The following is a 24664-nucleotide window of genomic DNA, read 5'->3' on the forward strand; positions in this document are numbered from 1 at the left end:
GTACAACACATTGAATCTTGCTTACTGAAGTATCACATTGCTTACGACACATGCATCTTCCACAGTTTATGCTCATTTACCAATTCGAAATTTACTAGGGTTGTCTACCATGTAAATCCCGGTAATTTAACAATAGCATCAGTATATTTATCTGTACTCATAAACAGATTTGATTTAAACTTGGAAATCATTATGCGCTATTTCAAACAGGGATACTCAGATGGGACAGCAGCATGATTGTTGCTTTCATTATTTAAACCATGTCAAGTGATGTATCATCGGCCTCATGCTAGCTCACATTGACAATTCTAGATTTGTTTTGAGGAAATACTGTATTTGACGATTTGTGGACCATCTGGTGTCTAGCATTTTAAGCAATATCTCTAAAACCTTTTGACCAGTTTCTTTGAAGTTTGTCTGAAGCCTCAAAAGCATTATTTACTTTATATTATTTTTTCCATTTAAGAGAATAATCATTAATTGTTCCAAGCGCAATAAAGACAAATGTTTAAATAGCTGTTTTTAAAGAATATCATTTGGATGGTGTCATGGACATTCTATATGAAAATTGTTCCGGAAGTGAGCAGAATTTTAACATAAAATGGACAAAATTTATGTTATTGAAAATGATTGCAAATACAAATAAAGTTCAATGCAGTCTACATTGATAGTAGAAATATAGTGAATTTATAAAATGCTACATTTATATTTCTGGTATCCATGACAACGCAAATATGAGAACTTGACTTAGTTCAAAATCTTGGCAACAATTATGAAAAAGGTATCCCTTCTACAGTATGATTGGAGGACATTGTTGGACAATGTAGCTTGGGTATAAATCTGGAATTTTAATAAATTTTTTCGTGTTTTTAAAGGCCTGCCTGGTTCCCATTGGCTGCATTAAGGCTTGACCCAGCTTTGATACAATCATGACTTTATTTAAGAGTATTTAAATGCCATAAGTGACATGTGAGTGAGTTAGAAGTGTCATGGCAATTTCAAGTCACAACTAGATATCCAGCAGAGTTGTAAGAAACTGAGTGCAATATTCTAGCTTATTTCAAATACAGGCCTTGGTTATGTAATGTGCCCTGTATTAAGACATTTTCCTGGGTTTAAACTGGTACTGAGTACTATAGTTTTCCAGAACTGCCCTCTTATGACGAGCACCAAGCTAGGGAGAAGTGGTACCAATTTCGTCTTTCGGTATGATGCGGTCGGGGATTGAACCCAGGACCTTCTGAATCCGAAGCGGATAATCTACCACTAAGCTATCCGGGCGATTTAACTGTAATCTAGTAGCCCAGTGACTTCTTAAGAAATGATGGTGTTACCAGATTCAAAAAAGAAAAACAATTGGACTTCCAGTACTTATGGTATGAAAGGCGAATGTCATGGGGACTACGTTCTTACTTCAGGCCGTGATGGCATTACCTGGGGCCACCCATATGGTTAACGTGGGAAACTAGATTCGCTTATTTCGACACTTTTTCAAACACTTAGAGGGCTGGGACTGGTTGTGTTCTTCTTAGAGGCAAATGTCATGGGGACCAAGTTCTTACTTCAGGCCGTGATGACGTCACCTGGGGCCGCCCATACGGTATGAAATATGTTGATGTTTATAATAACTTATAACCTGTTATAATATTGTGCAATTCAAGTCATTATGACCAGAACACAAGCTAGGAAGGATAATTGTTTGTTTCAGTGTAAGATCGTAATATATTTCACACCAAAGCACCAAAAGATATATTTTGCGAATGGCAAAGCCACGAGTAAAATATTCACTTTTGGTGTTAACGAGGTGAAATACATTGTTATCTAACATTGAAACAAACAATGTTTAGCTCGACTATTTGAAGAATAAGGAGAGCTATACTACTCACCCAAGCGTCCGGGTCGGCGTCACACCTTGGTTAAGGTTTTGCATGTAAGCACCTTTAGGTCATTATCTCAGCAAATGCATCATGTATTGCATTGAAACTTTAGATATGTATTCCAAACTATCAAACCTACTTAATTAATCAAGCTAGATAACACTAACTTGAATATACAGGGTAATGCAAATTAAGGGCCTTTATTATTTGACTTAGAAATTCTGGTTAAGGTTTAGCATGTAAGCATGCATAGGTTTATATCTCAGCAAATGCATCATGTATTGCATTGAGACTTTATACAATGGTACTCAACCATCCAACCTACTTGAAAAACCAAGTTAGATAACTCTATTTTGCATATAATGCTAATTAGGCCCTTTATTTTTCGACTAAGAAATTCTGGTTAAGGTTTTGCATGTAACCACATTTAAGTCAATATCTCAGCAAATACATCATGAATTGCATTGAAACTTAAGACATGTGTTCCCAACTATCCAACATACTTAATTAATCAAGTTAGTTAACTCTAACATGCAGATAATGCAAATATTTGCCCTTTATTATTCAACACAGAAATTCTGGTTAAGGTTTTGCATGTAAGCACACATAGGTTAATATCTCAGCAACTTCTTGATGTATTGCATTGAAACTTTATACATGTGCTCCCAACCATTCAACCTTCTTAATTAATCAAGTAAGATAACTCTAACTTGCATATGATATAAATTTTGCCCCTTTATTATTCAACTTAGCAATTATGGTTAAGGTTTTGCATGTAAGCACATGTAAGTCAATTAACTCAGCAGCTACTTGGAAACTACATTGAAACTTTAAACAATCAAGTATAACTCTATCTTGCATATATATTACAAATTTTGCCCCTTTACTTGTTGACTTAGAAATTCTGGATAAGGTTTTGTATTTAATCTTTTTTTACAGTGATCCATGCATGTTTCACTAAAACTTTGCAATTCTTATCTTAAAAGCAGCGGAATAGACGAGCGTGCTGTCTCTGTGACAGCTCTTGTTCTTGTTATTATAAATTATGCCTAAAATTGTAGTTTAAAGTTAATTTATTACACGTGCCAATTCAAACGCGCACATAACATCATTTTGGAAATTATGTTGTTGAAATATAAATCTCAAATTGCAATATGTAGTTTAATGTGCAACGTTTACGTTTGAGACGCTATGGACCAAGCAGTTTTGTGATCTGGTCCTGAATGATGCGCGTACCGGTGACCGAACTTTGGTGTGGCTCGTAACGAGCGTTTGTGGAATTATGAAACCTTTGTTTTTTTGTTCGGTTAACGGCCTAAAAATCCGATAAAACCGGTAAGTTTGTCTGTTTTTTTAGATAAAACATTTTATTTTATTCACGACTTAAGCTATTATCTTATAATGTTTAGATTTTTTTTTAGAATTGGAACGCGGAAATCGGTTAAAAATTGTAGCGATTCGAACCCTAAAGTTCCGTACCAGTTCAAACATTTCATTCGTTCATTCCCACAACAGTTATATTTAAAATCAATATTGGTAGTCACAAGACATAGTTTTTTTGTTTTTCTTTAAACATTCAATAATAATGGATTCTTGTCTCTTAAATTAAATTAATGAATAAAACATGAACTAAAGATGACAATATGTTTAGATCACATAATTCTATGTCAGAAGTTAAAAGAAATGCTTGTTGGATTCAATTAAGTGGTTTCTGTGGTATTGATCTGGTCGTTAACAAGCTATCAATGTTAATAATACATTGTCTGAATGCATGAACATCTCACTCATGTGCTGTTTCGCAAGGATGCTACTTGCTAGCCACAATGCGCAAAAAGGGAACTTTTTAACATTTGGACATTTATTATGTTCCCCTTTATTGGCATAAAACGTAGAGTTCCTGAAACAAAAATCGTCAAAGACTTTGAAGTGGCTGTTTATATGGACTACAAGTAAGCATATACAGACCTTTTATTTTTATCCTATTTCAATGATATATGAGTATTTAAGTATATATATATATATATAAGTGAAAAATGTAAATTAATATTTCATTCTAGACATCACAAAAGTTCAGAGAAAGTGACAGTCATTCAGACTGACAGCCTCTGAAATTATGTCAGTCCAAAAGAAAATTTGCTGGTCCAATAAATTTTGTTTGAAAGCTTGCTTTTTCAAAGCCTCTCTTTCTAATTTTACATTTACAAGGTATAAGAAGGTATTTAGATATTAACTGGTTAAACATGAACACATGCTGCATGGTGTTTTAGTTTATTTAGTTTAAAAGATTGTGAAACAAGTTATTACAAAATTATATTACCGTAATCACTCTTATTGGCACGATGTTAAGCGAAAGTGTGGTCTTGTGTTGTGGGGGAAACAGGAGTACCCGGAGGAACTCCAATTGTCCGGCTTGCTGACCACAAACCAAACTCACATGCGCCCTGGCCGGGAATCAAACCCAGGTCGCCTTGATGAGATGCGAATGGGCTAACCACTGCGCTAATCGGACAACCTTGCATGGTGTTTTACTTTGTGCAGTACGCTCTCCGACATATACACTACTGGAAAACAACATCGGATTCATAAACAAATGGTTATATGACAATATCTTTGATAAAAATTTGTTTTTCTGATAAACAAAATAAATTATGCTTATAACTTTCAAGAGTTGTTAGATAATTGTTAAATATTAAATCTTCACTCCCCCTACTACCTGGTTGTTTTTTATGGCTTGTATTTTTCTGCAATTTCAATATCGAACAGTCCAATAATTATAAAATGAGCTACATTTTGTATTGTTTTCAGATACATTACCAGAAAAAAATATTTTGGTACTTAAACATGTGAGTCCCATTAAGGCCCACAGTGGTAAAAAGGCTTCTAGATCCACAGTTTCAATAACTCTTTGACATGTTTCATGATTCAGGGCCCATATATTCATTAGTGTCCAAGTTTGAGACTTTAGGTTCAGAACAGCTGTTACTTGGTCATGCACTGCCCGAGTTTGAAATAATGCTAGGCACACTAATGTAATGGGTCACGCAAAAAGCCCTTTGTCCCCACCTCAAGGTAAAGGTCACACTTTGAGGTGTTACATTGTAAATTATTGGGGCTCAAATTTTAGAGATAAAATATACGAAAAAAAAGTTAACATAGTTTAAATTACTTTAAATTACTCCAAACTTCAGGGTGTACAGGGCTTGGACACAATTTCAAGGACGTCAATCACAAATTGTAGTTAAGTTGGCATAGAATTTGGAGCACCCTTCTTAAAAAATACAATTAAATAAATTTTATATCCTTTTATGCATATAATATACAGAAAAATTGTTTATTTCTGTAGGAAAGTGGTTTCACTTATAATCAAATCGTCTGTTGTTGTATAGAAAAAAGTCAAGGTATTGTCTAAGCCTTGGTGCCAGTGTAGTCATTATGCATTTTTTTTAACCTTGGCCAAAATGATAAAACTTTCAAGATGATATATTGAAACTTGGTACACATGTTGCTAGAGATGACACACACATCATGACATGTATTGCAAGGACTGTAACTCTTGCTTTACCAATTATTGAGTTATTTCCCTTTTTTGACAATAAAATAAAAGACTAGCTACGGCGATCTTGTCTTGAAGTTGTTATAATGATGAATTATGACAGATTTTGAGAACTTACTGACATGTATAAACAGTACACTTGAAAACTGAAATTTGAAACGATGACCCAGTATAAGTTGTTTCCCAGGCAAATTATTTCATGAAATAAGCCTAGATATATGATTATAGCTTATCATGAATGGTATGGTTGGTGTGTGAAAGTGACAAAATTACAGATAATGGTGAGGGTTATGGTGTGTTTTTATGGTCATTGAATCGCACACATGTGATGTGCAGGGATCGGTTTATTGTTCATAAACCATGTTCTTTATGGCTCATTCAGTGTGTTGAACATAAATTATACATGCACTCGAAGGCATCAATGATTATGTTGTGTTTTTTGTTTGTTTTAATACAAGATTAAACATTGGAAAATATGAAATTTTAATATCAAACATTTTGTATAGGTAAATATTTTATGAAAAATTCCTTTGGATAAATTATGTAACTGCTGTTTCCGTGTGATATTTTATCAATCCCACCTTGACAATATTATTGGGAAATACTTACAGATTGACTGTAAAATATGGGTGATTCACGAAATCAATAAACTGTGATGGGAATTTATTGTTTTCACTGAACTTTCACAGTCTTTCACGTAACCTTGGATTCGTGAATTTTGTTCTCAGATTTTAAGGTAAGATGTAAGTTATAGGTGGCCATGAATATTAATATCTTATATTCATATTCTAGTGCTGTTTATCAATATGTTTAGATTCTAGATTTCTTCCATTGTTTGTCTGTCTGGAAATCGTTGTACGGGACTGTAATTATGTAGTCTGGTTACTAGGGATAAAATGATAATCAAGTACTGTCATAAATAGAGGTTGTTGATAATCGTTATATAATATATATATTAAATCTCAGAATCGATTATCGCTATATTTCTTTATTCCCTGACAATGGAAATGTACATTTACAAAGAGCATTGAAATTAATTAATGCATTTTTTATCTACCTTTTTAATACCTTGGCCTTAAAAATTACTTTTGGTTCAGGTTACGGGACCCTACCTACGAAATAGGTGCCGGCCCTACTGTTTTTATAGTCAGTTGTTAAAAAAATGAAATAAAAAAAAATTTAGTGTGTGTTTTTTTATGTAGTTAAAAAACTTTAAAGCTTAATTTATTTTTGAAAAGGATGTAACCCTAACCAAACCATTTTAAATTTTTTTGCCTTAGGCCCCAAATAAATTAATTTGGTTTGGGTTGCATCCTTTTCTAAATCAGGTAGGGTAGGTATTTTGTTTTTACTAGGCTATATATAAGAACGTAATTGTCATCATTGGAAAATGGTGTTAAAGTCATCTTCTGAATAAATCTTCAAAGGTTTATAAACTAGATACATATGATGAAATAAATAAATAAATGAATGAATGAATGAATGAATGAATGAATGGATGGATGGATGGATGGATGGATGGATGGATGGATGGATGGATGGATGGATGGATGGATGGATGGATGGATGGATGGATGGATGGATGGATGGATGGATGGATGAATGAATGAATGAATGAATGAATGAATGAATGAATGAATGAATAGTATTAAGTACAGTGGTATATGGTAATACCATATGATGAAACTAATAAATAAATAAATAACTACAGAGGTATATGATACGATGAAACTGTTTGCCAGCCTATTATACTTCTGGGTGAAAGTGAAAGGGTTTTAAAAGGACATTCAATATTGAAAGTAGCAAATAAATCTGTTTCGCTATATATTATCCTCTTGAGGTATATGTAATAGTTCACTTAGTACAAACTATCAAAGGGTGTGACTGTGACCAAATGAGTGAGCATATTTAATTTGTTGAATAATGCACTATTAAATTTCCCCAAGCCTACTGAGGTGGGGTAAATTTTGCAATGTGACTTTTTCTTGTCATTATAGGCAACAATTGATTTCCCAAGGGACTATTTTGATTTTGAGCAGGTTTTTACAGTAAATGATTGACAATGTAAAACAAATATAGGAAGGAAATTGTTATAAATACATAAATTTATTACGTCATTTTTAGCTCGACTATTCGAAGAATAAGGAGAGCTATACTACTCACCCTGGCGTTGTCAGCACCGGCGGCGGCGTCACACCTTGGTTAAGGTTTTGCATGTAAGCACCTTTAAGTCATTATCTCAGTAAATACATCAGTTGTTGCATTGAAACTTTGGATATGTATTCCCAACTATCTTACATACTAAATTAATGAAGTTGGATAACAATTATTTGAATATATAGGTTAATATCTCAGCAACTACTTGAGGTATTGCATTGAGACTTTATACAATGGTACTCAACCAACCAACCTACTTCAGTGCTCCAGCTAGGCCGTTTTTCAATGGCGCCCGTGCCCCTTTTCTTATCGCCCTGCCCCCTTTTTGAGTAGTGCCCTTTTCACAAATACTCTATTAGGGCCAATTATTCCGTTAGTGCCCTTTTTACTATTGAAATCATGATGAAAGAGCAGCAGCCCTTAATCCGCTGTCATAATTTAGACAAATTACGTAATATTTATGATAATAGTGTTCCCGCTAGGCGTCACCATGCCCCCAATTTGTCTGCTTAAAATATGCCGTACTGCCCTTTCATCTTCCCATGTGCCTTGTCCAAGTCATATGACATTTGTGTAGTGAGCAGACGACCTGTGTATTCATAATTGGTCATCTTCTAATCCAATAATTAGATAGAGCCAAATACGGAAACATCGGCAGGAGGTGGGGCTATTGCATGTCAGCCAATCAGAATATACATTGAGAACTCGTTCATTCAATCTTCAATCTATTGGCATTTTATTTAAAATATTCAATTTTCTTAATTTCTATTATATAGATATATATGCTTGTAAAAAAAATACCCAACAGGTAAATCCGCCCATGTGGGAAATTGATGCGGGGCTTATGTTAAGCAGCATAACATTATAGTTAAACATTTAACGCAGTTTAAGTTATCAGGTAAATAGATGATTAAGTGAGATGTCATGGCCCAATATATGATTAACTCAGTCCCCCTCCCCGCCTTTTTTCCATTTGATATTTGTTTTTATTAGCGTATTGCTCCGGTACTGTCCTGGCGTTCATTCATACCTACATGGTCGATGTATAACATTCACATGTAAAAAAGCAGAATTGTTACAATGGTGTTAGTAGTTTGTCTAGAAACACATGTATATGGCTCCTTGTTCAATAAGAAAGAGCATGAACATATTTTCTCAATGGTGAAACAGTCTTCTAAGAAAAAAGAAAAAAAAAATTATGTCACTCTCTGCCCCCATTTAAAAAAAAATGGATGAAAATAAAGCAATTTAATTACATTGGCCTAATTATACACCAGCCTCCTTTAATGGTTCTGCACTTTTACTTTTTGTGTGGTAGTACCATAAGGCTTAAAGTGAACATTTGATATGTTGTGGTTTGGTATGTTTTGTCGATAGCACTACAAAATAATTACACTTTACTTCAGCAGAATCCTTAAATTGACCATGTGTTCGGTGGTTTGCCATGAGGTTTAATACAAAATTAATGTGTTAAGGGCCTTCCACTGTGTGAAAATTGTTTTAAGGACCAAAAAAGGAAATGTTTAAAAATAGATAGATAGATCTTTTTTGATTAATCAATAGGTTAGGGTCTCAGATTAATCAATTATGAAAATCCAAGCTGATTGCCCATCACTAGTTTTGTCACAAAGATAAAGTTATTTTGTCAACAGACTTTTCCAAAAATATTCAAAAGCTGACAAAATCTTCTTTGGTAAAGATGGTCAACTCCATATTACCACAAAACATGTCGCAAAAGATGTATGTATTAAAAAAAGAGATTGTTCCTCAAATCTTAACCACCTAACATGAATTTTTGAAACTTTTTAAATTTTGGCCTTCCCCACCCAGTAATGCACTGTGGAAGACCCTTAAACCTGCATGCCTGATGATGAATCTGGTAAATTATAATGGCCTGTGATATATATGGGATGTAGTTTGCATTAAATTGAAAGGTTAATGGTGGTTCTGGAAACTTGAACTACCCAAATTACATGACAAATTAATCATGAAGTGTGGTCTAACATGGAAACACAGATTGATTTTGTATGTTTGTAAATAAATCTTGAGGTAACGAGTTTCATGTGGAAAGTAACTAAGAGTGCATGGTGTTTTGTTACATCCCCTGATTCCCTTAATTCATTTTTACAACTATGATCCAGTAAAAGCTAAGGCCATTCCAATTAAATGCATTGTTGTACAGATTTTTGCTGAGAATAATAGGAGCGAACTAAAAAAACACTTTTTGCTTAAAAACAGGAATGGGAGAAGGCGAATCCATTATATTATTTCAATAATTAATATTTAGAATGATACTCCTGAAAAAGACAACATTATTCCCCCTTCTTCATGTAATTTAATGTAAATACCCAACAAAATATTTATTTCAAGTACCTGTTTCTGACTTTGGGATGTCGTCACAGGCGTAATATAACATGTTTTTCATTGCTTTATGCAACATGGCGTCTTATGACCTTTTTTTTTTGTGAGTTTTGGGTGATAAGGAAAGCAGTCGCTCGAAAAAATAATAATCCGTAGATCAAAACATCAATTTTGAAAGGCTAGGTCCAATATCCATTGTTCAAAGATGTCTTGTAAGCTGGGATGGTTGGAATTATATGAGTGATAAAAATGTATGACTCTGTCATTATGGAGTCCAATATCCATTTTTCAAAGATGTCATATAAGCTGGGATGGTTGGAATTATATGAGTGATAAAAATGTATGACTCTGTCATTATGGAGTCCAATATCCATTGTTCAAAGATGTCATATAAGCTGGGATGGTTGGAATTATATGAGTGATAAAAATGTATGGCCCTGTCAATATAGAGTCCGATGTCCATTGTTCAAAGATGTCTTATGAGCTGGAATGGTTGGAATTATATGAGTGATAAAAATGTATATGACTCTGTCATTATGGAGTCCAATGTCCATTGTTCAAAGATGTCATATAAGCTGGAATGGTTGGAATTATATGAGTGATAAAAATGTATGACTCTGTCATTATGGAGTCCAATGTCCATTGTTCAAAGATGTCTTATGAGCTGGAATGGTTGGAATTATATGAGTGATAAAAATGTATGGCCCTGTCAATATAGAGTCCGATGTCCATTGTTCAAAGATGTCATATGAGCTGAGATGGTTGGAATTATATGAGTGATAAAAATGTATATGACTCTGTCATTATGGAGTCCAATGTCCATTGTTCAAAGATTTCATATAAGCTGGAATGGTTGGAAATATATGAGTGATAAAAATGTATGGCCCTGTCAATATAGAGTCCGATGTCCATTGTTCAAAGATGTCTTACAAAGAATTTTATACATGTGCATCATCTTTGTTAAGAGATTGGAATTTTCCAATATATATGTGGGCGGACAACGGGCTTGGTCATAGTCCTCAATTATGCATGCTGTACTGACAGCTGTTTCAGGGACTTTTCAAAGTGCATTCCCCTGTATTAGTCAACAGGATAAGAAGTAGGAAGAAAAAATTCTCTGGAGTGCATTCTTCTTTAGATATAAAATTACCCGGTAACAGGAACTGTCTGATTAACCAGTAACAGGAACTGTCATGAAGATGAGATCTCAAGGAAATTTAAACTTCGTTGGTGTATTTTAACAATAAGGATGCTGTTAAAAATTGATGTTTTATTTTACAGGGTTTAACTTCATGATAAATATGATTGGGTAATTATAAATTAATAAGGAATTGCTAACCAGCTATGCTGATGTGAAATTTCTGTGTGTTTTTCTTTCAGAGTATATTGGCAGGGCAATTAAACACATTGACCATGGATATCCATAGACCCCCACCATCTTAAAGGTAAGTACCAGATTTTTTTTAAGTTTTAGATCTATTTTTATTTTTCAACTTTTTCCTCTATTCAAATTTTATTCAACAGAAATTATTACTGGTAACATCAATTATTTACATCAATTATAACATAATATGTACAACATCATTATGTTACAATATTTGTATCATGTTTCCTTTGTTTTCGCCTATAATTAAACATTCATATCAAAACAGTAACATGTAGGCGGTGCTTAACTGTTTAATTACAATGATGCGGATAAATTACAACTCCACACTTATTCTGCATGCTTTTTATGTCTCTCCCATGAATTGGGAGACATAATGTTTTTGGTTTGAGTTGTCTGTTTAACACAATTGTGTCGCGCCATATTTCTTGAACTTCTTGTATTGCGATGATGTGCAAAGCACATGTAACAACCAGCTTTGTTCAAGGTCACAGGAAGAGGTCAAAGGTCATATGACCTCATTTAGTGGCTGCTCCATATCTTTTTAACCGCTTGAAGGATTTTGAAAGAACTCAACACAAATGTTAACCATATTGAGAAGATTTGCAGAGTGCATGTGACAACCAGCTTGGTTCAAGGTCAAGGTCACACTTAGAGGTCAAAGGTGATATGACTTCATTTTGTGTCTGCTCCATATCTCTTGAATCACTTGAAGGATTTTGAAATGACTCACCACAAATGTTGAACACATTGAGACAATGTGTAAAGCACATGTTACAACCAGCTTGATTCAAGGTCAATGTCACACTTGGAGGTTTAAGGTCATATGACTACATTTTGTGTCCGCTTCATATCTCTTGAACTGCAGAAAGGATTTTGAATTAACTTGCCAAATATGTTCACCATATTGAGAAGATGTGCAGAGCCATGTTTCAACCAGCTTGGTTCAAGGTCAAGATCACAGTTAAAGGTCAAAGGTCATATTACTTCATTTTGTGTCCGCTCCAAATCTTTTGAACCTCTTGAAGGATTTAAAATAACTTGCCACATATTATGTTCACGATATTGAGACAATGTGCAGAGGGGAAGACATCAATTTTTGATTACAGAAACACTTGTCTAGTTATTGAAAATATGGAATAAAACCATTCCTTGTGATTGAAATTGTCACGCTAATGTGCTCATGTATAAATTTATCAAATTGTGCTGTGGGTAAAGTAAATATTACATGCCATATATGAAACAAGAAAGTATTATTCATTGTTTTCAACTTTAACTGATACTTTTGGAAGATAATCTGAATATTCCATTGATATAATCAATAACAGTTTGATACTGAAGGCAGTGATATTTTGGGGATTTTTTTACAGCCTGTGCCTTTTAATTTCGGAAAAAGTTCTACCTTGGGGAAAATACAATATCATGTCAAAATACATGTAGCTAACATAATAGAACTTATACATGTTTTTACTTTTGAAGGCTAATCCTAGTCAAGATTTTTTTATATGTTCAAGAAAACCTTGCTTCTTTATTCATTAACGGAATCTGTCTTTGTCAAATCGGGAAAATATTAAGGAATGGAATTTCGGGAAAAATTAACAATATTTTGCAAGGGAAAACAGCCTTTAGAAGGCAGTAAATTGCACCCAAAAAAATCACTGGAAGGGAAATGGACTTGTGAAATAAAACCACAAACCAGGATAAATATTGCATTAGGATTGGGTATTTATGGGTTGATGCATTACAGGACATAAGGCCATCGATGATTGGGCCCAATCGATGCTTATGCAACGTTGTAAACAAGTATTTGCAATAGAATGATTAGTCTGTTTTTATCCGAGAGATAGTGAGAAAATCAGGGCTTTTGTTCTAATTTAAAACAGGATTCACTCCTGTGAATGGCAGGTCAACGATGGTTATTTGAAAATCTAGTTTCAAAGGAGGATCTATTGTTCTGAAAGTAGATTGTTTATTATTGTTTACATTGTTGGTTAGAGGAACAATCTTTTTAAGCTCATTTGTCTTTCAAAGAAAATAAGTGAAGGTCTTATCATAGCCTTTGTGTCATTGTCTGCGTTGTGCTGAAAACAAATGCAATTGTGAAATTAGCAAATTCCATGTTTTTGGACAAATAATTTTGGATGCCGCAATTCTTTTGAAAGTGATTTTTTATCTCATTTTTGGCAATTAAAACATTTGAGTTGTGGCAAATAAATAGGGTTGGTCATGTAACCAGAAACAAACCTAATTTTTTATGCCTTAGAGGAGATCCATCTTGCTGTAATCCAGCTGCTTTAAAATTTTACTTAAATTTAGCGTAACAAAATAATTATACACCAGCATCTTTGTTTATAGTTCTGCACTTTTACTGATAGTGGAATAATGGTATAAAGAACTATTAAAAGTGAAATTGGATATATTGTGGTTTAGGGCCTTTTAGCATTAGGACTGCGATATACTTCAGTTAAGCAGAATCCTAAAAATGACCATGTGGTTCACTATCAGGTTCATTTACAAAATCGATGCATAAAACCTGCCTGTTTAATGATGAATTTCGGTTAATGTTGATGGTCTAATGTATATATATTATGGGATGTAGTTAACGTTAAATTGAAAGGTTAATGTGGGTGACTGGAAACTTTAACCTCTCAAGTTTCAATACAAATTAATCACGTTACAGTGTGGTCGTAGTGTGGTCGAAAGTGGAAACACAAATTGGTTTGTAAATAAATCTTGAGGTAACAAGTCTCATATGGAAAGCAACTAGGAGTGCACTTGTGTAATATTACATCCCTTCCTATAAATTATTTCACAACTGATTAATTGAAAGGTTAACCCACACTAATTTTATAGTGTTTTTTAGCGATTTTGGCGGAGAATAATTTGAGGGGACAAGCAAGTGAAAAAAAAAAAATCACGTTCTCTAAAAAATCAGGAGTGCATGGGCGAAGGCAAAAACATGTTTTTCCAATATGACAATCCTGAACAATAACAAAATTATTCCCACAAAATATTTGTTTCATCTACCTGTTTCAATCTCCTGGAAGTTGTCACAGACATAATATCACTTTGCTTTGCCTCCGACCAATATAAATTAATTGTGGAAGGGGGATGGATATTTTTTTTCTTTTTTTAGATGACTGTTTCACTGTTGAATATGTGTTCATGATCTTTCTTATTGCATTAGGGACCATAAACAAGAGTTTCTAGACAGCCATGGTAACAATTCTCCATTTTTTATATGTGATTGGTGTATATCAACACCGTAGGTATGAATTAACGCGTATGAATTAATGCTGTTCCCAGACAGTACTGGACCGATACACAAATACAGACACTAGTTCAACATTTTTATTTTAGCCAGTACAATATAATGGGCAGCGGAAAAAGAGGTGTTGGGGCGCGTTGAAAATCTAGCAATTAACTTATGGTCGCTTGAGGTTACATGACTTCACAAACAAGTGTTGTCTGACATTGTAATAATTGTTTTTAACTTGGGGTAGGTGGGGGTAGTGGGGTGAAGTAGGAGTGGTCATAATGTTTTTTTTTGCATTTTTCAAAAGGTAGGTGAGACAAAATTGGTGGAACTAACATATATTTGATGTGACCTGATGGTAGCAATTTTTGAGCGGAGTTTGTTGGAATTATATTAGTGATGATGATGTATGGCTCTGTCATTATGAAGTCTGATATCCATTGTTCAGGGATGTCTTACGAAGAATTCAATGTACATCATCTTGAGTTTGTTATGTGAAGTTTTCCTATATATATGTAAAGTGATTGAAGTTTTCCAATATATATCAAGGCTCTGACATCCAAGCTGGACATATTTGTATGGAGTACCAACAGTCACCGCAAATATATTTCCTTACTGCTTTGTCTATTGGCTATCAGCTGCATGGCTGTTGTACAGGGATTGTTCAAAGTGCACTCCCAGAGTTTTTAGTCCGTAGGAAGATAAATTCTCCTGGGTGCAAACCTCTTATATTAACAGATTAACAGGAACTGTCTGTTTAACAAAAAAAGCCAGTCCTCAAGGAAATTGAAACTTGGTTGGTGGATATCTCGTACAATAAGAAATTGATGTTTTATTTATTTGGTGAATTTAAAGGATAAAACCGGATTTGATAATTATTCTATGATAGTCAATGGGATTTCTAACCATCTACTGTGATGTGAAATTCAGTTTTCTTTTCTTTCAGAAAATAAAACATTTTGAAAAGCATCTGATTATACATATTGACCATGGATATCAGTAGACCCCCACCATTATAAAGGTAAGTACCACATTTAGAAATTCCTTTTATTTTAGAGGATTTACAAGTTAAGTATTTTTTTCTATTTTAGCTCACCTGGGGACAAAGTGCTCAAAGTGAGCTATTGTGATCGGTCTATGTCCGGTGTCCGTCGTTCGGCGTCAACAATTGGTTATGAGCAGCTTCTACTCTTAAACCCCTTGGACAATTTTAATGAAACTTCATAGGAATGATCCTTGGTTGGTGCTTTTTCAAAATTGTTCAAAGAAATGAATTCCATGCTGAACTCTGGTTGCCATGGCAACCTAAAGGAAAAATTACAAAACTTTTTTTGCAAATTCTATTAGGCCTAGTGCTTAAATATTTGGTGTGTAACATTGTCGATTGGTTACCATCAGGGCTTCTGAAAACCGGCAATTTGCCGGTCTGGACCAATTTTGACCAATCCAGACCGATTTCAGTTTCAAAAAGTGTAAAAAAAATTGGTCCGAAATTATTTTTTTGTAATTTCGGTCCAAAACGACTAAGTCAGTAAAAGATGTAGAAATTGTAATACACAAACATTCATGGGTCATTCACACATTCAAAACTACATCCAATAGGTCATAAAAGTGTCTTGGTTACCATGAGACTGATGCGACTAGCTGCTTTTTCCGCTACACTGATCACTCTATAGCCTATCTGTTAATTAGCAGACGCTTGCAATTGGTCCAATCACGTGTTTTGGTATAAGCAGAAGACACAATCAAACAAACTATGTGTTAATTATCTGCTTGCAGCTTTCCTGATTAAGTGTTAAAATCTGTCCATATTTTCACATGGCAATATGCTATGTCGTCGTCGATCATTACATGATATCCGTTTGTTGATTACAAAACGGTTAAATTTAAATTGTTATAAAGAACCATTGCTGGTTAAAAACGGCTTTAAAGATAAATGCATGTCATTGTTAATCCGTGAAAGCATTAAAATACCGAATTAATTAACTTAATAATATATAGGATATCAACAGCGATACGCTTGATTAACTACATAGTCTGACAGCTGAGTCCGCCGCTCACGTCATATTTATTCGCAGTAATGAAAAAATCGTTGTCGATATCACACTTTAAGCTTGTTGCCCCGATTATAAATCTAGATATATAATATTATTCAAGATTATCAGTTGAATGTTGACCCACTAAAGAAGCATTAAGCAAATAAATCATACTACTGTTTCACTTTTGGTCGTCTGACCGCCTCCCGACAGCCACAGTTAATTACGATCGGAGTCTTTCTTGTTAGAAACCCCGCAGAGCTCGATGAGAATCTCATTTGAATTAAACTTGTATCAATGACAATCCGAATCGGCTATGCTGGCTCTAGAGCCCTCTTACGAATTGCCACATTGCAAAAAATATTGACAGAAAAGACGTCGCGAAAATGTATGACATTTCTTTTATGCCGGTCGGGACGCGCTTAGTGCGGCTGTCGAGAGTATGTCAAATAGGAGGTCGCGGGAGTTGTCGGGTCGCTGAGGAGATTGTTCCCGAAAATGGGAGCTTCACTGAATGAGCTGAATAATGAAGATGAAGTTTATTTGAAAATCAAGTCCTTTATTTATTTTGAAAGCAAACACACACATATATATATATATATCAATAAACACAAAGTACAAATAGATGTTACAAATACTTAAACTAATTTGGGGAAATTAGCATACAACTCGCTTTTAAAAATGCATGTGAAAGGTTAACTGGTTGACAACATTTCATATTACAATTAGTTTAATTTAATAATTGTTTGTTTAATAACTTTAATAAAATGAACTTTATAAATACTTGCAAACAGAAATAACATCTGTACATTTCTAAGTGAGTTCATATTTTAAGACAAATAATTGAATAACATAATTTCCACATAATTCAAACTTCTTATTATATGAATATAACTTCTAAATGTTTTAATAATAAATTCATAAAATATTAAAACTATTATATTTTAAAGTACTTTGATAAAATAAATTGAGTTAACCACAAAAAGTAACATATAAAAATAATGACAACATACCTGAATAATGAAGATGAAGTTTATTTGAAAATCAAGTCCTTTATGATTTTCAGGACACAGGCTTCATCTTAAATACTAAGTTTTTAACAATATGATACAGATCTCAGATTTGATAAGCATCATTAAATCATTAACTTGTCAGTACAAAAATTCTAAAATTGAAGCTGAGTATCCTGAGGGATTGTGCTACTGTTTTGAAGAAAAATATATGATAGGTTGACATCAATTAAGGTAATTAAAGGAAACCACTTAGCCTAAGGTGGCCAAATTATTAAACTTAAAAACAAGTTAAGAATCTAAAAAGATATTTATTAACTGCCAAAAATATTATACAGGCTGCAGGCATTAATATGTTTACATGATGTATAGACATGCAAAGTTCGAAAAGGAGTTTTAGTCTTCAACATAGTCACTTCTAAGGTAATTATTGTTGTTTTTTAGGATCATAGATTAAAACAATTTTTATACACTTAAATTTCATTTTTACTTAATGATAAATTTAAATTTAAACAGAGGCTGGGTAGACAAAACATAATTTTGAACACTAAAATAGTTAAAAGGTTTACAGAAACAAATTGTTATGATAATATGTCGCATTAAGCTATCTATTTTGGTAAATTTTTTAACCTTTAACCATGACATTTCAACAAAAATTATACATCGAATATAACAACAACTCTTGAATACTTGTCATGTGTAGGACATTCACGTAGTTCAACTCTATTAATTATATGTCTTCTAAACCATATTCTTGGGGAAGTAATCGGAATAATCGATCAATATTTTAGAAGAAAGTTTTATACTGAAGGAAAATGGACTTCGGAAATAAAAGTCACATACCAGGATAAATTATGCATTAACTTGGAGCATTTATGAGATAAATACACCACCTAAGGCCAGCCATGTTTCTACAACTTTGTAAACATTTTCAAATGTTTGTTTATAGAATCAGTCTGCTTTTAGCAGTGAAATAATGAGAAAATCAAACTTATTGATTGAATGTTAAAAGCTGTTACAACTCTTTTGAATGTACTTATTGTCTACTATTGTCTATTATTCAACTTTAGAGGAGAAACTTTTGTATTTAAAGGAAATTGGGTATTGCTATTTAACATTATTCATGTATTAGCTCATATGTTTTTTGACGTCAGTGGTTCATATAATATGATGTTTGTGGTCCATATTATTTTAGGCGAGGTCCAGACCGGCCAAATATATGATATGGACTGCTGACATTATAAAACTGGGTTTTTGATTAAAAAAATACACCGATATATGGACCGATCGACTTTATATGTACATATAAAGGACACATTTATGTAAGGTATAATATGATAAAAGATATAGTGCTGGTTTTACACTAGAAACAAGCATCGTCATTTGATAAAAACAATACATTGTTGGTGTTGTTGTTTCTGTGGGTGTTGGAGGCATGATCAGCACCATTAAGTGAAAACTTAAACCTTGGTGATAACTTTATAACTGTTAAAAGATTTTCCAATACAAATATTTTGCCATCGATACGATACATGGTACACATGTTGCCATCGATACGATACATGGTACACATGTTGCCATCGATACGATACTTGGTACACATGTTGCCATCGATACGATACATGGTACACATGTTGCCATCGATACGATACATGGTACACATGTTGCCATCGATACGATACATGGTACACATGTTGCCATCGATACGAAACTTGGTACACATGTTGCCATCGATACGAAACTTGGTACACATGTTGCCATCGATACGAAACTTGGTACACATGTTGCCATCGATATGAAACTTGGTACACAGGTTGCCATAGACAATATGCACATATAAAGGCCAAAGACTCTGGCTTTGATAATTGTTATGCGCCTTGATCAACTAGAAAAAACTTTGACGAGCTATTGCATCTGTTGCGCTGTGTTCTTGTTTATCAGCTTGAATTCATAAGCATGTCTCTTCTTTTTTTATCAATACCTTAAGACTAATTTAGAGACTGAGTAGAGGTCGTCTTGATTTCCACTGACTTATTTTATATATATTGCCTCTTGATAAAACTGGGTTACAGTCGGAGTGACTGTTTAATGTAAAGTAATAAGTTTTAAGCGTTGATCTTCTTTCACATACACTTAAGAGTTAGTGCACAATGAATTATAAATGACATGTCACCCTGGTGGGGATGAACCCCCCCCCCCCCCCCCCTCCAAAAAAAAAAGGTCATCTTGACTATTGTACAATGCATTTTCATACAACATCTATACTCTGTACAGTTTAAGTTACTTATAAATAAAATCATTTTAAAAAATGGAACTCAAAAAGGAAAAAGTGTGTGAAGATGTAATTATTGAAAATTTTCGCTGGTTGAGAGCAAGGTCGCTCGCTGGTTTTCTCAGCAAAATCTCATGGGAAGATGACATTATATAAGGGCATACAATACACATATAAGGGCGTACAATACACTTTAAGTAAAAAGTTATCTATAGCTCTGGTAAAGGACCATGTCCTTGAATACCACTTCAGAATGCTTATAGTATTGCTTTCCCATGGAGTTCCAAAGAGCATGTTATGCATATATAGAATTGGAGAGTACTTAAATTTGGTGCAGTGTAATAATCGCAGGTTTTGTAAAATTAGCCCATAATAGCCATTAACGATTTAATTTGTGATAGAAATGGACATATGAATTGAACAAATTTAAGAGGCCGTATTATTAAAATTGTGGATTAAGTTTGGGATCTTCAGGTATTTATAAAGTTAAGTGAAATCAGTCTACTACCAATATTGCTGGTCATATGGTAATCACCCCCCCCCCCCCCCCATATTATTTAAAAAAATGGAATGATGTACATTTTCCTTAAATTCAAAACAATTTCCTTAATTGTTTTATTACACAGATATAAAGGGTTATGCGAAGAGTATATTCTGCAATTAAAATATGGACACTTAAAATTTGAAATATAAAAAATCCATTTAAAATAGTTTGGTGTTGTTTTTTTTTCAAGAAATATAACAATTTCAATATTTACACTGAAGTTTAAATATGTTAAAATTTTATTAAGATACTTCTGTGATACAGACCCAGGGTACCATGGAGTGTCATGCAATAATAATGAAATCATTCCACCACTATTATTGATGGCCCTACACCACAGTAAGCATCTAGCGGACAGGTAATCACTCTTCAAGTCCCCCCCCATCTGTCTTGTTGATTGGGATGTAGTTGACCAGGGTATTACATGGATTTAACTCTGCCTTATTATTCCTTGGGAATGACTGGAAAATGAATCATGTATTCATGGACTTTAAGTGAATAAGGTATAAGTCTGCATGTTGTTGTTTTCTGTTTTGCACAAATATTATCAGGACTAAAGTAAGATATGTAGAATGAAGTATGATAACAGGAAGCTTCTTAGATTTGCTCTTAATCTTTATCGTTTATGTTTCTGCAATATGGCTTTTTGGTATCAGACACACTTGAATCTCCGTCTGGTACAAGAACATCTGGAAAGATGTACAGAGATATTATTATATCCATTGTTCGTCCATAATTCATATGTTTGTATAATTTTGGCTTAATTCACCCACATTTGTAGATAAACAAAATTGTTATTCCCTATGCCTTAAGAAAAAATCCCCTTCCTAAGAAATAGGCACCAAGCCTACTGTTTTTAAAGTCAGTTGGTAATTGTTTTTATTTTTTAAGAGAGTGTTTTCATATGAAGTTTAAAATGTTTAATGCTTAATACAGTGCTGGATTACTTAAACACCTTTCTCCAATGATGACAAAAATGTTCGTACATAAAGCCTAATAAAAAAAGTTATAAAAAGCCCACCTACCCAACCTGTTTTTGAAAATAGTGTTAACCTAACCAAATCATTTTTACTTTGGCCCGTTATAATTAACCCGTTGCCTGAGCCAATTGTATAAACTGGCTTATCTTTTGGTTTGGTTAAATTTAGCCAAAAATACTATAAACCAATCACGCCTTTTTTTTGTTTGGTTAAGGTTAGCCAAAATGCTGATTGATCGGTTGATATTTATCCAAAAATTAAAATTAAACCAATCATGTTATTTAAGTATTGAAGAAGTTAAACCCTGTTGGCTTGATCTCCCAGGGACCGGCGAAAATACCTCAAGCCTAGGAAAATTCGAGTCAAGAGGGGTTGATAACCTTCGGTTTAAAGAATTCATCCTTTATAACTAGTTCACACCAACGAAGAATTCAAGCCAAGCGAGACCTAGCAAAAGGGGTGGGACTGTAGATAAAAGCACTTCGTTGCATTATCCATAGGATGAATTTGTAAACCTACGCCAAATGATCCAGATAAGTTGAAATGATTTCTTTGGCGCCTAGTCAATTATGTGAGTTCTGACATTGTTGTATAATTGAACTAAGTGATTTTTATTCCATTACAGGACATGAATGAAACAGTTAAAGAGTGGTGCATGTGTTGGCAGCCTCCGCCTCTCCCTCCTCAGTACCATCCAGCCTTCATAGAAATGTATGACCATGCCAGGGTTGATCCTAGCTATGTCATATATACAGGTAAAAAGCCCCATCCATCTTAAAAGTCCCAAAAGACTAAAAATGTGCCAGAATTCACACCATGGGCCATAAATATTATCAGAATTCTCAATAAGGCCCATACACACAGGCGAAATGATAACAAATGTATAGAAAAAATAAAGTATCTTGCTTCGCCAAATGGTAAGGGTGAAAGTAGTCTAGTGGTATAGGTGTCGGCCTCTGACTCAAGAGGTTGTGGATTCGATCCCCACCAAGGGAATGTTCTCTTGGCCTCTGAGAATTGATTAAGTTCTGGTTTCTGACCACGAAACGGGTCTCGAGAGCGATTCATATCGGCTTTGAAAGATCTTCACAGTTGAGCTAAAATAAATTAGTATAAACTATATCAACTAACTGGTAAGGAACACCTGCTAATGAGCTATAACAATGTTCAATGACACATGAAGATGCAAGTCTGAGCAAGCTTTAATTGCAGTATTTTTTTTTAATCCCAGAAAAATGTGAAGGATACATAGAGATACCAGAAATACTGCCCACTAAAGGTAAGAAATACTTTTAGAACAGCATGAAGATAATCATGTGTTTGTACTTCTTCCTTTCGTGTTGGCCCTGGATGAAAGAGGCCAGCTTTTTGAGAATTTTATGTCTTTGTTTCATTTGTACTGGTTCATTTTTCGTACCTTAATACTGCTGTCAAGTATCAACGGTTTTCTCTCAATAATAAAACATTTCTATGTTTCAACTTTTCTGTTCTCTTTAATTTTGTTTACAACGAAATTGAGGATAACAACAAAAGCGTCATATCCTGCGATAAAAATGATTGCATTGCTGGTCAATGTATTAAATCTATTCAAACCTACGATGATTAAAATAGAAATCCTGACTTTCATAGAATACAGAGACTTAAAATGGAATTAAATGGAATGGAATTCAATTCAGCGGTGTATATTAAAAGTCATTAAACACTTTTCCCCTGATTCCCCAGATGAGGATAATGTGAAAACAAAAGCTGAAATTTTATGTTTAACACCTTTTTTTAGGTGTGACTGATTTAACTATTATCATGATTTTACCGATATATATTGTGTGCAACGTTGTGATTTCATGTATAATGGCTTTTCTCAGGTGTGACTGTTGTGACTTTTGCTGGAAGTAAAGGTATCAATATTTGTCTGGTTGCCATGGCAAGCATTTACCTGATTATACATGTCACCGTCACCATACTCACATTTGCTACCAGTCTTGTGCGCTAATGTTTCCAATACTGTTTAAATGTTTGCGAAAAAGAGGATTTCAGAAGAGATGCTGTTAGAATCTAACCCAGTGTTCTCAATAAGAATGAAAAACTAAATGAATTTTCAGTAGAATAAGTAGAAGCTGGTCGTTAACTTTACTATTTCAAAATAATTTGAGACGGTTCAACCAAAACTTATTGAGAACCCTGCTAACCCTATCTGATTTCTGAGCTAACCATTTTAATAATACATAAATGTTTGAGTACATAAGGCTTTCAGTAGAGGATGTTAGAGTCTAACAAATTAAACAATGTTTTGAAGCTTTGCACAGACATTATTTGAATATAATAGTTAAGTTCTGTCTTTTACATGAACGTGCCAAGGGCTGATATTCATAAAATATCTTAAGTCATTTCCTAATTTCAATCCATTTTCATTATTAAAATCAATGTGTTTTTTAAGCCCCTAAAGGTGAGCATATTAAATCGCGCCGTCTGTTCCTCTGTGCGTCTGGCTCAGTTTCTCGTGTCCTGTCTAACTTTCTCTTGTATAGACAGATTTTAAAATAACTTGCCATTTTTGTTTGACATACCAAGAGGAAGTGTTGGGTGCTCGACCTGTGTCTCTACCTCTAAGGTCAAGGTCACTTTATTGTTGGTTTACTATGGAATGCTGCCTAAATGGACAGATTTTAAAATAATTTGCCACATGTGTTTGACACATCAAGAGGACAAGTGGAGTGGAAGACCCGTGTCCCTACCTCTTTGTTCCGTTTGAACTAAAGTACATTGAACCACACATTTAACTTAAAGAACAGCACAGGGACTGAGAAGATAGCTGGAAACTTGTGGAAATAGCTGGAAGCTAATATTAATACCTCTAGAGCTCCATTTCTCATATGTTGCAAGAAATAGGATAAGTCCGGGTCATGGGTTTAAGCCACACAAGGGACATATTCGATAGACCTCATAAAAAGTCTCCTAGGAAATACAATATATATCAATTTTAAACTTGATTGTGAAAACAGCTATAAACTTTATAAACTTAAGTTTGAACTATTGACTATAATAATTGCGTATAATATTTCTGTTTCAAACAATGTCTGTACAAAGTTCATATTTTCACTGTCATCACTTTGTCTATCTAACAATTCTAACATGATACTGACATTTTTATATATTTGCTGTCAAAGTGTTAACTAAACTATGTCCTCACAGCTAACTATCTACCCAAGTTTTTAATGTAAGTGCAGAAGATCATTA

At 33.9% G+C, this 24664-nt stretch overlaps 1 protein-coding gene across 6 annotated transcripts in view; it reads left to right on the forward strand.

The window, feature by feature from the left end:
- The first annotated feature begins 3112 nt into the window (after window positions 1-3112).
- The window catches only part of LOC128208972 (uncharacterized), a 40631-nt gene continuing 19079 nt past the window's right edge, over window positions 3113-24664 (forward strand). Inside the window, exons 1-6 of one of the 6 annotated variants that reach the window (XM_052912742.1) lie at window positions 3113-3212; window positions 11329-11393; window positions 15535-15609; window positions 22056-22185; window positions 22662-22709; window positions 23293-23325. In XM_052912742.1, coding sequence (XP_052768702.1) covers window positions 22059-22185; window positions 22662-22709; window positions 23293-23325 — 208 coding nt within the window. In that variant the 5' untranslated portion in view covers window positions 3113-3212; window positions 11329-11393; window positions 15535-15609; window positions 22056-22058. Of the gene's footprint in view, window positions 3213-3767; window positions 3827-6087; window positions 6167-11328; window positions 11394-15534; window positions 15610-22055; window positions 22186-22661; window positions 22710-23292; window positions 23326-24664 lie in introns of those variants that run through there. The other 5 variants (XM_052912745.1, XM_052912744.1, XM_052912743.1 and 2 more) reach the window with 5 other exon arrangements.

The sequence above is a fragment of the Mya arenaria genome, chromosome 11 (assembly GCF_026914265.1).
Source record: "Mya arenaria isolate MELC-2E11 chromosome 11, ASM2691426v1".
Taxonomy (NCBI): domain Eukaryota; kingdom Metazoa; phylum Mollusca; class Bivalvia; order Myida; family Myidae; genus Mya; species Mya arenaria.